Source organism: Micrasema longulum, unplaced genomic scaffold (genome assembly GCF_059751315.1).
Source record: "Micrasema longulum isolate JH-2025_06_02 unplaced genomic scaffold, ASM5975131v1 h1tg000502l, whole genome shotgun sequence".
Taxonomy (NCBI): domain Eukaryota; kingdom Metazoa; phylum Arthropoda; class Insecta; order Trichoptera; family Brachycentridae; genus Micrasema; species Micrasema longulum.
In genome coordinates, this window is record NW_028277699.1 from 212,431 (window position 1) to 230,219 (window position 17,789).

Here is a 17,789-nt window from a genome sequence, read left to right on the forward strand (position 1 = left end):
TATTTAAATAATTTGGAAGACAATTTTTTTGGAAAATTAATCTTAAATGCGATGTACAATGAAGATCTCAACACGTCTTGAAGCTACAAAGAAAACCGAATAGTTTGAAATCTAGCCCTCATTTCCATTTTACAAATAAAATACTAAGAAGTTTTTTGCATGAAAGATAATCGTTTACAGATATATAATCCATATTTATAAATTTATTAGATAATTTCAAATGAGATTTATCAACCTATTTAGTAATCAATTATGGCTTTGTAGGCTGTGTCCTTGTTAAGCCATATGAGTTAAGAAAAAAAAAACAACTTAAAATTCAAATTCAAATAATTATATTCGAATATCATTATTTCCTGCAGCTAATCTAATCTTAAATATAGACCCTTTTTACAGTTGTTATTTGAATTATTTCTTGTGAATATGAACTTGTCAGACTGAATATTGGAATACATTTACTGTTTTTTTTTATTATTTATTTGAAAACATTTGTTTTCAAACTGAATGTACAATATATTATTATATTTTTCAGTTGCTACATATTTTAAAACAAACAAATATACCAACAATAATAACATCTCTAGAATACAGTTTTAAATAGAAAATATTTAATGTTTTCTAAGAGAACATTAGACCTTAGGAAAACCAAATATCGAAGGCTGTATGCGATTTAAGCGTATTTTTTAAAAATAAAAATAATTTCTATAATGGTTTATTTAAATACTACTTTCAAAGGTTGCAACGTCTCCAAAACTAGATAAATTTAACAAAAGATACTATTTTCACCATAAAAAAATAGTGATTGCTTGGGGACTGCCTCGATGTTACTTAATTTATTATTTAACAAACCGACCACGAGCCATTAAACGTACCAAGTACCAAGGTTGGCCAAGACTCCATTCTTGAGGTCAGACCTTTGAGAAATATTTGATGAAGGAATAAAACTGTTTCACTGTTCAGGAATATGGAATTCACATCTTCGTGTGAGCAGGGTGGTTTTTTGGAGCTGGCAGCCATCTTAAAAGGACGCAGGAAGCATGAAACCTGGAAATGTTATAAAAGTAATTAAAAGATTGACAAATATTCCAACAAATATATACATATCTTTACTTGAAAAATATTGAAAGCATTTTTAGGGGTTTTTACTAACTAGTTTGAGTTGCCAATTTATATATTCTTTTAAGTTCATCATTTTATATGTTTTCGAACATCAACGTATGTTAAATTATTTAATGCAGGAGAGATTATTCTAAATATCAGTATTTGACCCACGAAGATTAGGGTTACCATATGACAAGCATTGGCCACATTTGACAGGTATGTGTGCGGCCTGCATTGTTCTGAGAGGTATTTTTAATTGAGTCATCTAAGGTTTTTCAAAACCGATGATTCTTTAAGTCATTGACATAATAAAAGCCACCCTCTCCCTACTCTGTACCTAAAATTGGTGCTATAGGCAACCTGTTTAAGTATTCTTTCATTTTAAAATGGTAAACCTATCCAAGATACCATTTTACAGTAATGATCAGCACAAAATGTCCAGGCTTAAGTAAAATCACATAAAATTAGATAACGTGATGTATTTTAATATTTTTAAGGGTTTGTTTATAATTAAAAATTAAATAAATATTAAATTAATTTATTTTTAATCACACTTAATATAAAATTAAAATAAAATATCTCTACATATGACCAAAAAATCAACATAACTTCTTTACTTTTGTTAATGCCAGAACATCATCATAATATTAGTATGGTTGATCGGTTTACATTAAACGCGTTATAAAATCCCTTTTAAAATCAAATAGAAACAATAAAAAGTACGAAATACAAATTTATGTATGAATGACAAACCAATATTTCCATTTGTTCAACGTATTCTTCCTCAGCTTCGACCATCCGAAAAACAAGGCTGCATTAAAAATATACTTTTTTAAACTTTATTACAAACACAATTTATTTTTTATATGCATTAATGTTGAACATTGTGCCTTTAAAATATTGTGCATGCTCCTTAAATTGAAAAAAGTTTTATATATGTCTCAACTTATTTTGAAAGCATATTGCATAAGCATAAGCATATTATTGAAATGTGAATCATTTTGGAATAAAAGTGAATATAATTTCATAGCAAACATTAAAGTCTCTTATCTTATTGTACACGGTTTTTGCTAAAACATTCATTCTACAGTGAGAGAAATAATAAATTTGACAATATTATGAATATTTTTATTTATTTAAACGGAAAAATTTAGTTTCCTGAATAATATTGCTTTTAACAATAAGTACGCGAAAAGGTACTTATTTTTGTGCTTTAAGCGTTCAAAAAATAAGTAAATTTTTTTATTTCAGAATTTTTTTATTTCGCAAAATACTGTAAGAAATCGAAAACCTTTATTAAACTTAAGTGGAGCAGATACATCCAAAATAATGATACTAAAAATAATACTAATAATAATAAGAGCTGAACCTTCCCCATGTGCAAAATGTATTTTTAATTTATTTTGTTTGTAAATATCATTGTACTTATTTTATTTTTTTTGCATTATAAAATTGTATATACATTTATTAGATTTATAAAATTTTGTAAATTTTAAAAAACTTCTAGAACAAAAATTGCACATAGGCATGGCGTGGTCTGTGCGCCTGTGATCATTGCGAAACATCTTTTTAGCTTCTTAATGTACAAAAAGTTTGTTTGTAGTTTTATTCATGATTTTTCAATTTTTCATCTGCATTAAGTTTATTTAAACTGAGCTTCCAGCACTAAACAAAACTCTTTTTTCTCATTTTTCACGATTTTTAATAACAGAACACATTTTCCACCCCGTATTCATGAAACGCTGTTTAAAAGCAACATCCCCGGTTATTTAAAATGCTTTTACGGTAATTAAGTTAATTTGATTTACCTGTTTCTTTTGCGCATGCTCTCAGCGTGAGGACTTTTAATGTACTGTTCCACTATTTGCTTCCAACGACGCCGGCACAACCAACCGCGAAAAAAGCTCTAAAAACATAAATTATTTGCGAAAAGTATAAAATGAACTTCTCATTTTATGTAAAAAGAATGGTTTATTGAAAAATCTTATGATTTACAATGTTTATTGTGTATAAATTAATTTTAAAGGACATTTTCAACTAGCTGTAAATTATTAGAAAATGGAATTCGCATTCGGATAAAGTGGGGTTTGATTCTCGAACCTCTGATCCGTGAAACCTCTATACTAGCCACTGGACAACTTGATTCATTTTTAAATCGCTCTTTTATTAAAAAATAAGTTGGTAAACATGTTTGTAGGCTTTTTTTACTCAAATAATAAAATGTTCAATATATCTTTAAAAGGGTAAAAACACAATAAAAACAACAATCATGATCAATACAATGAAGAATTGATTAAATAAATATTTTTATTAAACAGATCAACATAATCGCATACCAAATACAGTCATATAAAAATCTATGCAAACGGTTTATCATTCTAGAAATAAAAAAGTATTTTTGAAAGCTTTTATGATATTTTTAATATTTAAAGTATTAACTTTGTGGTCGAAATGTTATTTACCGATTTCATTATGCCTTTTCTACGTTGATTTTTATGAAAATATTTTACATCAGAAAAGCTTAAAAAATTGTTATAGTCTCCGTTTTTAATTTTATTTTTTGAAATTAATTTTTTAAAGTTTTTTTAACAATATACTTATGAAATAAAAAATATTTAAAAAAAACATTAAAATATTCCTTTTTATTAAAGGGCAAAAAAATATAAAAGAGAAAGAGTTCATATCTTAAGTTTAAATCTAGGATATTGCGTGTTTTTTAAAAGAAGGAAAATTTCAGAAGTTTGGAATCAACGAAATATTATCAGTAAAAAAAAATAAAACTTTTTGGGTCTATACAATTTGCATGTCTCTGTGCGAGCCTCGTACTTTTCTTCTCCCTTTCACCACTCTTTTTTATTTTAACTATTGATCCTCCAAAATTCATATTTTTAAAGTCAGTGCATGTTGGTGTTAGGTTTTAATAGCATGTATCATATCAGCACATAAATTATGTATTTATGTTAGTGTTATTCGTTTCCGTCGGTTAGTTAATTAGTGTTGAATAACATTTACCTGAACTTTCTTGATTTTTTTCAATTCCGACGCATCCAGTTGTTGGTGTGCTGAAGGCGTAGGAGCTGATCGCCCTCCAGGACCCCATTCTCTTTTCAAAGCGCAAAGCTAGATAAACATGGAAAATATGTTTTTTTTTTACCAGACAGTATTTCATAGATCCTTAATAATATTGAATTGTTAAAAAATATTAATATTTCCCTGTTATAATGTGATTGATTAAATGAATTATGGGAAAAATATAATACACTTTAATATGCGAGCATATATGTGTATTAATACCCGTATTTCAAAATATATTTAATTTTGCTTAAGCTAGGGTTTCCTAGGACAGCGGTGCCCGTATTTTAACGGCCGTAGTGAACGGTGATGCGGTAGACAGCCGTCGTAACGTCGGCTAGAGAGTGGGTTCCTAGGGAAACAGTGTTAAATGGTGTTGATAACACCGTTTTCCTAGGAAACCACACTCTAGTCACCGTTACGACGGTTATCCACCGCATCACCGTTCACTACGGCCGTTAAAATACGGGTACCAATGTCCTAGGAAACCCTAGCTTAAATGTAACAAGACATTACATCACAGCTTGGAGAAGATTTTTTTAGCACAGTCTTGTAAGAGCTAATAACATTAAATAAAAAATATTAAATATTATTTTAGGCTAAAATCTGATAAAAAGTACGGAAATCATACGATTGTGCTATTTCACTATGCCGTTTTTTTAGAAATGGCTGTACTGAGAAGACGTAACATCGTACAATGCGCATTAGAAGTTCTAAATTAAGGTATCTACTACAAAGAAAATCCCGCATCCTGAAAAAGCAGTCTTGCGCCAATTTTATTCTGACTTTTATCTCTTGTGAAAGATTCCATTTATCATTCAGCCAGCATTTTGAATATTTATATTGATGGACTTGTTCAAAAGCTGCGCTTTAATTTTTAAAGTCATACAGAAAGTTTCAGACTTTTTCCGAATAACTATACGTCTGGTCTTGGAAATATTTATTTCTAGCCCTTTAATCAAACTAGCCGTGGGCATTTTGTCCAATAACACAGGCCAACAAAATGAAAAAAAATTTGGTGTTCTTTAATTCTGATTTTAGATGTTTTTAATGTGCTGATTCCAAAAATGCCACCAGATTTTTTCTATCAGCTCTAGTTTTTGAGATACACGTTACAGGTTAAATGATATAGTTTTTTCTGATAAAGGACAACAAATAAAGAGATAAATATGTACTTAATCGTCAAAATAGAAATTTCCCAGAATCTTATTAGCCAAATGGATACCTGGAATTGTCCCTGATCCAATGTTCCTATACTAGGAACTACTCAATACAATGCTCTTAATTACTTTTATACCTGTAATTGCCTATGACCCGATCCTTCTATACCTGCTTGGCTGTACTTGATTTAGTATATTACTGAGTTTTCCCAAGTAAAGATGTGCTATCATTTTGTGTAAATTTTGGTCGTTTTGTAGTACCAAGACACTAAACTGAAACAATGGCATCCACAAGCAGACGTACCTGTGTAAATCATCCCGATGTTTTTTGTTATGTGTGTGGTGAATACACTTTGAAAGAGAGCAGAAAAAAGATTTCTGACTTTGTGAAAAGAGCTTATCTTGCCTATTTTGGCGTTCATTTAGGAGATCAAGATAAATCTTGGGCCCCACATTTCATATGTAAAACATGTGTTGAACATTTGCGACAGTGGACAACTGGAAAGAAGAAGTGCCTAAAGTTTGGTGTACCAATGGTTTGGAGAGAACCGCGGAACCATCATGACGACTGCTATTTTTGTCTCGTTAATATTAAAGGTATAAATAGAAACAATAGACACAAATGGACATATCTTGATCTAGATTCTGCAAGAAGGCCTGTAGTGCATTCGGAAGAAATACCCGTTCCATCATTCAGCAGTCTACCCGAACTGACAGAAGATGATACAGAAACATCAACGTCTGACGAAGTTAAAATAATTCAATCAGAAAACGACAGCGATTTTGAAGCAGATTTAGCAACTCCGCAGTGTTTCAATCAAGAAGAACTAAACGATCTTATAAGAGACCTGAATCTCTCAAAGAAATCCGCTGAATTACTTGCATCCAGATTAAAAGAAAAAAATCTACTTTGTCGAGGTACTAATATTACATTTTATCGTAAAAGAGATAAGGATCTGCTGCCTTTTTTCACTCAGGAAAATGACTTGGTATTCTGTAACAATATAAAAGGGCTCTTAGAAAAAATGGGTTTGCCTGAATACACTCCAGATGATTGGCGCCTTTTTATTGACAGTTCAAAACGTAGTTTAAAATGTGTTCTTTTACATAACGGTAACAAATATGGCTCAATTCCTATTGGTCATTCTACTACCATGAAGGAAGAATATGAAACAATAGCATTAGTTTTGAGAAAAATTAAGTACGAAGAACATCAGTGGTCAATTTGTGTTGATTTAAAAATGATTAACTTCCTCCTTGGACAGCAGAGTGGTTATACAAAATATCCTTGTTTTTTGTGCCTTTGGGACAGCAGAGCTAAAAATGAGCACTGGGTTAACAAAAATTGGCCTTCAAGAGATGTCATGATTCAAGGAATACAAAACGTGATCAACGAACCTTTGGTTTCAAGAGAAAAAATCTTACTTCCGCCCTTGCATATCAAGCTAGGCCTAATGAAGCAATTTGTGAAGGCCTTAAATCGAGATGGAAATTGTTTTGGGTATTTGTCACGTAAATTTCCTGGCATTAGCACGGAAAAACTAAATGCTGGTATATTTGATGGTCCTCAAATAAGGCAACTTGTTAAAGATCCACAATTCACCACATCAATGAACGAGACTGAATCTAACGCTTGGAGTTCATTTGTTCAAGTAGTGCAAAATTTTCTTGGCAATCATAAAGCAGAGAATTACGTAAAATTAGTGGAAGTTATGCTTTCAAATTTTAATATTCTCGGCTGTAACATGAGTATAAAAGTTCACTACCTCAACAGCCACCTAGATCGTTTTCCAGAAAACTTAGGTGATTGTAGTGAAGAACAGGGGGAAAGATTCCACCAGGATATTAAAACTATGGAAGATCGTTATCAAGGACGATGGGATAGCCACATGATGGCGGACTACTGCTGGAGCCTTCAGCGAGACTGCCCTAGTAAACTCCACTCTAGAAAATCGTATAAAAGAAAATTTTTATGTGATTAGTGACTAATGTAATTATGTAAATTAAGTTTTTGCAATAAATACTTAAATCCATGTGTCTTTGTTTTTTTTTAACTGTCAATAGTAATATTATATATCATAACAGTTATAACGTAAATTTTATACACATTTTTAAAAAAAATCTCAATAACTAGATCTGATAGACAAAATCTGAGAACTTTTTTACATTCTGCATCCAAAAATTACTCAGGAACAGTTAAAAAATCGCAGGCACCAAAATGTGTGTTGGCCTGTGTAATAGCTGCAAATCTTCCATACTATCTGCTGGAAGGACAATATCGTTCGCGTATTAGATAATGTTTTAAATTCAGTTATGGGTATCTTTAAAAAGGAATGATTTTTTTCAATTTTCGGCGTTTAACAAAATCGTATAATTTTCGTAATTTTTATCAGGCCTTAAGGAGTAACCAGAAGTTTATTTTTTTGTACAACTATCTATATATTGTAAAAAACACATGTTTTTATTTTCTTACCTCGGCCCGGAGTTTGGCTACCTCGGCTGCCAGATCTTCACAATTTTGAGCATACTGTTCTCTTGCTGTTCGTTCGCTTTCCACAACTTGAAGTAAGTGAAGATGGCGTTGTTCTAACTCTTCTCTTTGTAAAACCACTTTATTGAAACTAAAAAAGATGAAATGTTTCTAAAGAAAGGCGACAAAAATATATCAATCGAAGATAGGGTGTAGTTATAGTAGGACTTCAATAACAGTTATTGGAAATTAACTGAGTTACCTACAATATTCTAGTATCTACAACAATAATTATTGTCGATGATTAAAATTGAATTATTTTCGAAAAATGGCAAAATTGAATTTTTACCGTCGATGACATGTAATTTAACATGTTTTGGACATTAAAAAATGATAAAAATATACGCATTTTGGTACAGAATATTCAATTTAGCTATCTAAAAACTTCAGATAACTTTTAGAATCCCTATAGTAATCGGAAGTGCGGTGAAAATTTTCGGTAGATTTACGCATTCAAATGTTTTAAAATTATTCAAAAACATTGAAGATGTTCATTACCCTTTCCTTTTTTGCACTCAATGGTGCAAAATGGCACTGTTTAAGAACATCAAATGCAGCATTTTTCAATCTTCTGTTACACAAAATCAATGTGATAAGTCATACCCTTTGGATGCCAGACCAAGGACAGTGAAATTTTCCATTGAATTAACTAACTTAAATAAATTCTTCATGTTCACCAGAAATTGAACACGAGACTTTCAGCATTCATCTACACTGCGAGGCGGACTAACTACCACGCGATTTCCTATTTCAGGATTTTTATCTGATCGGAGCCATCAAGCTTAAGAAGCTCGTCTAGAGTTCTGGTTCTATTTCACATACAAAAATGTATTCTTTATCCGCCTATATACGGAAAATGTTACTTTTATTCAGAAAAAATATTTAATTCAATTTGATTAAAAATTCACACCCTAATGAGTAATTAGAATGAATTTCAAAGGTTTTTAAAAAAAATATCCGTCAAAATTTGTGTGGGTGTAAAATAAAACCTATGTCTCTTATATGAGAATGCATTTGATATAACTCATCACTGCCGGTACGTGTTTGGACGTTTTTGACTAGTTTCGGCTATTTAAAATTTATTGTTACCAAAAAAATACTCCTGGGGATCAGTTTGGCTTAGAGCTATATCCCATCTGGTTGTGTAAAATTATTACTCCTTTTCGAAGCTGATTTTTCAAGTAATTAAGTTTTTTTTTTCAAAAGTTTTTGTTGTTTTGAATATAATGCGAGTTTTCAATGTATTCTTAACATATGAGGGCACTATTTGCAAACCCGGCAAAATTAATTTTTTTTTATTTTGAGCAAATCACAATAAACTGATACAATTCTTAACTCCAACTTTTTTTGAAACTTCAATTTTTTGTTATAATCAGTAAATATTTTACACGTAAGCAATGATGGCAGAAGCATAATTATGTAAAAAATCAGTAGTGAAATACAAAAATTAAATTATACATTCCAACTTTACAGTACTTAAGTAGAGGTTGCCAGGTTTGCAACAAACCTGACAATTTAAAAGTCAATTTCTTACAAATAAAGCCGTTTTTTAACTAACAATGTTACAATTATTGTAAAAAATTGTAATCTATATGAGTTTCAATAAATTTCAATTTTTTTTTTAGACTTTGGATTTTGCCGGGTTTGCAAGTAGTACCCTCATATCGTAGATGAGAAATAACAATTTTTTTATATTGCAATTCCCTGACGGTACAAAATTCAGAGAATTAAAAAAAAAAACATGAAAAATATAAAATCGTTTTAAAGTTATAAATATCGCAATTTAAAAGAAAAAGTTCAAAAACTTTACAAAATTTTTGTTTAGTTAACAATTTTTACGTGAATGCATATTTATAAAATAAAATATCTTGGCATATACATAGACCAAAACTTAAAACGTAAATACCATATTTGTGAACTGGTTAAACAAAATAGAAAGTTTAAATACATATTTCTTAGATTAAAGAATAATTTAAGAATCAATAGTTAAAAAAAATGCGTATTACTTAATTGCACAATATTTCTTACAATATGGTATTGTTGGATGGGGTGGTCCATATTTCAATATTAGAAACCCTCTTAAATTAGTAAAAATATTATTATCAAAATAATTTTGGAGAAACCCTCGACATTCGATACGGAAAATCTATAAGGAAAATTTAAAGTTCACACAGTAGACACTATTTATAAAATAAATTATATCATTTAAATTTACAAAGAAAAAAAAAACGATTTAACATGAATTAGTCAATCAGATAAAAAAATATTATCTAGATTACTAAATTCCACACAAGTCACGGTCAAAATAATTTTGTTTTCAATCACATAAAAAAATATAATGATCTCCCCGATGAACTAAAATCTATTTAAACTAATTTATCACTAAATAAATTAAAAGTTAATATAAAATAAACAATTTTATCTATAGTCAAAACAACATTTCTATTTTAATTAGTATTGCTGTACTTTTATTTTCTGTTTTTCTCTTTATTTTGTATAATTTATCATTTTATTCTCGTGTTAACTTTTAACTACATCATAACTAAATTAGGGTTAGCCACTCTCCAAGCATAAGAGCCAGTCTCTTTTTTGGAATGTAACAGTTTTAAAATTAACTTAATTTATAAAAGCAGATTGTCATAGAACAAAAAACATGTATTATTTCATTTAACTTTATTAATAAATGAAATACAAAACAATATTATCTGCAAAATTAAAAATGATATTGAAATCTCATAAGTTATTTTATTATTTATCCAAAGTCTGAAAACTTGGCCAATCCTACGTCCTTTGACCGCAATTTGCAGTCTGATGTAAAATTCTATAAAGTTTGACGGCCCCCATGGGAAGCCTTTCGTTTCCGATTTCGTTACTGCTACGAAAAAAAATTACTTCAATCGTCGCTCCTACGCACGATTGAAGTGACGATCGAACATCTAGTTTATTTGAAAAATATAATACAAGTAATTCACTTCGATGTATTAAACCTTGGATTTTTCGTCTCAAAAATTCATACGTCATAATTATCTGGTTAACGGACGCGATATATGCAGTAAAACAGTTACAGTAAAAGCTTCATTGTACCCAATTAAAAATGCAATTTGTTTTGTATTAAGTAGAATAAAAAAATAATGCCACCCACATGCTTACAAAAAAGTTAGACTGGTCAAAACATAATGTGTGCAATATTTAAATATAACAAACCAATGAAGTACATTAAAAAATTGATTGTTTGCAAAATATTTACCTGTCATACCTTTTTTTAACAAATTACAACAGGGATGGAGAATACCTTAAATAAGGGAATATGGAAGTCAAGGCATTTACAGGGCTTATGACCTGTCATTGGATGGTTTAAGTGGCCATTTTACACACTGTGTTACATTCACCATTTAGCCTATGTTTGAACATCCATATTTCTTCAATTCTTCCATCTGTTGATTTTAGTGAAGTTAAAGAGCTGAAACCTTTATTGTTGTGAAGAGATGTTATCTTATATTATAGATTAGTATCTTTCAATTTTTGGTAGTATATGCATGTTCTTTAAATGCAGTTTTGGTATGAATTAACAAACTGAGTAACTAACTATGGGTGTGTTTTTGTGTCACTACTTTTACAAATATTTTATCAGATTAAGATTTTCTGCTGACATTTCTTGGTGGAGCTGCATATAAAGCATAATAATAAAAATAAATAAACAGTTGTATTCCACTTTTATTTATAAATTTTTATCTGTCACCGGGCTTTGACATGACTGAAATTGTCAGACTGGCGGGAGACTAAACGAATTTTTATGTTATATACAAGCGCAAGCAGAATTTTGGGGGAAATTTTGCTTTCAGAGAATTACTTATTTGCCCCAGGGCCCGGGGACATGATTGCTACTAACTAGTAGCCCCTGTTATAATTTTAATTAAATTTAAACATGTAATTCACATTAGTTTTGATTATAAAACTTCATAAAATTATACAATCTACACCTGTTTTTATTACATACATTCAAACAAAACTTAAATTAAAACAATAGTTTTTTTTACAATTAAATTATTTTAATTTCAACTTTTTTACTTCCATAATTATATAAAATCATGATTTACTACCCCTGCTTGCACTTGTATATAACATAGAAATTTGTTAAGTCTCTCACCAGTCTGACTATGTCTGACTATGAAAATTTATAAATAAAAGTGGAATAAAACTACATACAATTTTTTTATTAATTCAAAAACTACAATTCTGTGTAAAAAATAAAACAATGATAGTGCATAACTTTTTTTCATTCGATGACTACTCAAAGGTTTATTTATTAACAATTTAATTTAATTATTATAAATATTTTACTTTACGAGTTTATGGAGTGCGTTTATGTACTAATATGTCGATGGGGTCAGTAGAATGAACGTAGTAATTTTATTCAATTATTTTTAATTAGTTTTCTATCAAATTTACGTAAAGCTAATTGATTTTATTATTTCACTTAACTGATTTTTAATAAATATTTGTATTATTTAATAGAATTTCAGTGTATTTTACAGGGGTTTTAATTTACAGCCTTGAATAACACCGCATTTTCCCAAAGTTTCCCAAGCAATTTCTCCAGTCTTATTTCATTCTATACCCGCAGTAACAATACGAACTCCACTACGGTTCTGACTTCACTCTGGTGCTTTATGTATGTATGTGCCAATCTCGAGCACTGTATTATTCACAAGTCTGATGCTGCCTTTCGCGCCATACATTTTACATGTTATAGCCAGTAGCCTGCAATGTGGGTGAAGAAAGCTATGAAATGCCGAGAGAATCTCAAAAATTACGTCAGATTAATATTACATGTCATCGTTTTGGGCGTGTGTACCCATCCGTTCTACCAATCAAAACCACGGTAATTTAAGATTACGGCACAACAACAAACCTTTTTACTGTTTACGCTGTAGATGTTAATACCAATAAACAAATTAATAGTTTTAAGTAAAGGTAAACATCATCCAGTACGATTGAAATAAGTATTAAATTTATGCCAGGTTCATAACGACAAAATAACAAAAAAAAGTTATATAAATCAAAACTTTGTTTTTACCAACTATTTTTTTTTTACCGACCTGTTTTAAAGCCATACAAGCTTTTTTTATGAAAGAATACTTTATTTGTACTTCAAATATAAATTTCATAGTTTAATTAATTTTCCAAATCTAGATAATACTTATTAAATATTCCTTGTCACATTAGGTATTCAAAGTTACATGTTGTTTACGTTAATTTTTTACCATAATAATATTTTTATCATCGCTATCATTTCCTTATCTGCACCTAATAGCGCATAGCGCATTTTATTGGCTAACCAACCGCATTTTATCTCGATATTTTTTTTGTTACATGAAGAAAAGATGATCAGTATTGTGCTTCAGGTGCCAGTCAAGGGACAATTAAGTATTTTGGTGTAAAAACAACTTTTTAAAAAATCGTGTCTTATGGTCACATACTTCAATACTGATTTTAAACATGTCACGTTACATTTTTTTTCTGAAAAGTTTTTTTTCAAACGTTATTTTCTTGTTTTTTGATGCCAAAAAAGGCACTGAAAAAAAATAATTCAATGTTAAAATTTACATTGGAGGTCCTTATGGTAATGTCGCTGTTTCCGGATCAGGAGATCGGATGTTCTTTTCTTTAGTACTTTTTTTTGTAATTTTTTTTTTCGGTGTACAAAAACATTTCCATCAAATTTAATAGTCTTCACCTAAAAAAAACATGGTAAGTAACCACCATCGTACCACGTATCAAATATTCCAGCGAAAATACACCTCTGTAAATATGATTTCATGTCAACCGTGTCGGGAATCGAACCTGAGAACTCTTTAATGGTAGGCAAACGCTCTAACTATTTGACTATGTGGCGGAGAGGGTTGTAGGTTAAAAGAATTATTTGGGCTAAAATATCTTCAGCAGTCACAAATATAATACAAATAGTTTTTTATCTCCTATAATTATCTTTGTATGAAGAACAAATACTAATTTAATAATACTCATTGCAAATTCTTTTCTAAATTTGTTTTTTTTGTTCATATACGACAGTTTTATATATTTTCTCTGTATCTGAGCGAATGAAAACCCAAGTTTTGTTTGTGAAATAGAACCAGAACCTTGGACTGGTGTTTTTGACTCGATGGCTGCTCTCGGGTAAGAAACCTGAATAAGGTTATCACGTGTATAAAAGTCCACCTTGTTATGTAGTGGTTGGCGCATTCACCTGTAATTTTTGAGGTTTTGGGTTCGATGGTCGGGTGGACGTGATATATTGTACTGATTTTAAAGGTCGTTTAAGCTGCAATATTTCATTTTTTCTGGACTAGCACCTGAAGTGTAGGATCGTACCTGTATGGAACATATTATTGAAATACGCTGCATTTAGTTTACCAAGACAGTGCCTTTTGCACCATGGGTTGCGATTATGATGATAATGACGAGATTTTTCAAACATTTCTAAATTTTTTAATGTTTTTTTCTAAGACAATTACTATAAAATTTTTAAAAATACCTCGTTTATAATACTGTCTATTGGTTTTGAAGGAAAATTGGTATTCAGAAAGTAAACGATCATCAAAGAATGAACTAAACCCTGTACAAAAATTCAATGAACTGAATAATTCATATGGCTAGGGCTTGTATGTTCCTTAAAACAAACTACCCAGAAAATGTGATAGTATGTACATGAATAAACACGTATAACTTTTCTCAGTCTTCATGTCGACAAATACAAAGGCCATCCATTTAAGAAGTTGAGGTTTTACTGCAGTTTTCCAGGCAATGAATAGTAAATTTGAGTTTCTTTCTTCTTTCTTTTTTGTACTCCCAGGAGTTACAACAAACTCATTTTGGGACAAAAAAATATTTACATAAAGGTATAATAATAATAATATAGTAACAAGTAATAATGTGTACATAAAACTGAAAAAAGATAGCAAGCAAATATAAAATACAGAATAATTTAAACAATCCATAATAAAAATAAAAATTAAATATTTACATATTGTAAGAAAAAAATGTCCGCGGAAAAAGAAAAACTTAAAACTAAATTTCACCTTCCACGTACCTCTTCAAGTAGTAATTTTTCAAATAAATACAGTCATTATTTGACGTTCTATAGGTTCAGTGTTTTTTTATTACTAAATAAACCATAGTGAAATAATCCATCAACTAATGTCGTAGACACCCTTTATGCACATTTAAATCATGATTGAAGTGAAACCACGATCTAAATATTTGAGTTTTCCTTTTTTTTATTCTTTCATCCCACTTCTTACAGTAAAATATAAATTTTTATTAAAATTAATTTGTATATTTTATATCTTACATTCTTAAAAATATATTTGATCTTCGTTTTGTTTATTAAAAAATTAAAAGTAAAAGGAGTATTTTAGCAACAGATTTAAATTTACTATTTATTTTGTCAAATCAAACAGTTTGGGTAGATATGAATAAATTGCTTCAAGGCAATATGCCTACCCTTATATGTATATAAACATTATGTATATAAAGTGTTCTAAATAAATAAACGATAACGGAGACCTTAAATTTTGAACTAATAAAAAATTTTATTCTTAAATAATTTGTAGCCAAATCGATTCCTAATACAACTTTTAAAATGAACTAGAGCAAACCTTTTGACTTTTATGAAACTAAACAAATAAAAAGTTTTTTTCATTCGAAGTCATACCAAACGGCCAGCGCGTTTGTCTACCATGCAAGAAGGCTTGGGTTCGATTCTCAATATGTAGGCCAACTCATTTTACATCCAACAAAAATTGATCAAGATATACTTCGTTAAGTGTAATATTACAGTGCTCTATGAATAAAATAACAAGAAAATTGTCAAGTTATTGTTCCATATTATAATAACACTAAAACTTGTAATTACTTTTCTTTAAAAAGTTTAAATGGTTTGATCTCTGGAAACAATACCTACATTAAATATATCCGATACATGGGAATAACTATGACCGAGTTCATGGAGACTGTTTAATATGGCATTATAAGTATACAATTTCCGTGAATCGTTGATACAAAATAGTAGCAAGTCATTAAATAATATAATTTTTTAAACAATCGAAGCTAGAAATATTTTTCATTCAAATTAAAAAATAAAATAATATTTGTATGACAAATTTGTAAATATAATTGGTAAAGAAAAGCAAAGACAATAATGAGAAAAACTATTATTAGAAGTTACTTAGAATTATGACGTACCTTGCGTCTCGTACTGCGTCAATCCAGTGAACGCAATCAGCTTCGGAAGCTGCCCTTAATTCGTATTGGCGTTGGTTTTCTCTTCGATAGGATATTGTGAAACAATGCTGAAAACAATTATAAGTACAATTGAAAAGCTTTGAAGGTAAATGCATAAGAAATAGAAAAACAAGGAACTGACATTAAAAATAAATGAAATTGACATTTAAGATTGTGAAATGATAAAATGTTAGGAAATCATGTGATTTAGCAATTAAAAAACGATGTTGTTCGAAATTGCGCAATTAAAAATTTAAATAAATATGCCTCAGACAATTTAAAAAAAAATTGTTTTCGTTAAAAATCACACAATTTTTTTTTGTGAAGCTAAAATATAATGACATAATGAGTACCTTCATGCTGATGTTAATACTACGTAAAACCACGTTATTGATATGATTATCAATGTACCTAAGTTTGGTTAAAAGGCGTAATCTGCCGGTTGAAAAGTAATTACAATTTAGTTACATAAAGCTTTTAAGCATATTTATTAAGAGGAATACCTAGAAAACCGATTTTTTTATCTCATGTATTTACTTCATTTTATAATCTCGCAATTTTGAAAGAACAGCGATTCAAAATGGGTATATTGTAAAATGTTTTTTTTTTATCAGACACAGCCTTGAAAATAAATTAACTTTAAAATAATGACCCAAAATTTGATATTTTAATACAATTAATTCACATTAAATTTATAAATACTAGAAAGCGATAGCGGAAATTCAATAAACTAAACAAGGTCATTATAACAGAAAATATGTGCATATATTTATTAAGTTGCATCACAGCAGACCAAGAGGCCCAGTTACAGTGGTGAATTACTAAACAGTACACCCAGGCTTAAGAAAAATCAAATTTGATTTTTGTGTTCTTACCGGGAATCGAACCCAGAACCTTCCGGGTCCGGGTCAAGCGTCTAAACTATTACACCTCGCAAGTCGTTTTTTTTCATGAAAATACGAAAAATTGACATTGAAAAAATAAAACAGCTATCGTGGTGTAGTAGCTAAAATGCTCGCCTCCCGCCTGAGAGATAAATACTTTATTTCCGGTGAGACAAAAATGATTTAAATGTGATTTTACTTAGGCTTAGACATTTTTTCTAGTTGTATCATTAAGTATATAAACAGGTAATATGTAGTTCATTTTTAACTGTGTCAAAATGTTTGAAGTCATAAATTAGACTTTTCTTTTTAGAGAGTTAGAATATTACAAATGGGCTGGAGAACATTTTGGAGAAGGAAATATAAATGTCTGGGTATTTACAGGGCTTATGTCTTGTCAATGTCTAGTTTAAGCGGCCACTTTACACACCGTGTACGACTTTCACCATTATGTCGATGTTCAAACTATTCCATTTTAAAATTTATTTCAACAGAGAGGGAAAACATTTTTGAGAAGGGAATATGGAAGTCTAGGCATTCACAGGGCTTATGACCTGTCATTAGCTGGTTTAAGTGGCCACTTTACACACTGTGTAACATTCACCATTCTGCCCATATTTGAACATCCACATTTCCTCAACTCTTCCATCTGTTGACTTTTGTGAAGTAAAAGAGCTGAAACCTTTATCACGTAGGTGAGATTCATCCGGCTGAACCAAATCACCTACTAGACAACGCCTGAATACAATTTGGCAGTCAGTC

General features: G+C 29.9%; 1 protein-coding gene across 1 annotated transcript in view; it reads right to left on the reverse strand.

Annotated features, from left to right (window-relative positions):
* LOC148281034 (ras-specific guanine nucleotide-releasing factor 1-like) overlaps positions 1 to 17,789 on the reverse strand; it is a 67,297-nt gene that overhangs the window by 35,094 nt on the left and 14,414 nt on the right. Inside the window, exons 6-11 of the mRNA XM_088227429.1 lie at positions 16,105 to 16,211; positions 7,804 to 7,951; positions 4,111 to 4,218; positions 2,907 to 3,004; positions 1,852 to 1,909; positions 870 to 1,041 (exon numbers count right to left, since the gene is read on the reverse strand). Of these exons, the coding sequence (XP_088083555.1) occupies positions 870 to 1,041; positions 1,852 to 1,909; positions 2,907 to 3,004; positions 4,111 to 4,218; positions 7,804 to 7,951; positions 16,105 to 16,211 (691 nt within the window). The remainder of the gene's footprint in view (positions 1 to 869; positions 1,042 to 1,851; positions 1,910 to 2,906; positions 3,005 to 4,110; positions 4,219 to 7,803; positions 7,952 to 16,104; positions 16,212 to 17,789) is intronic.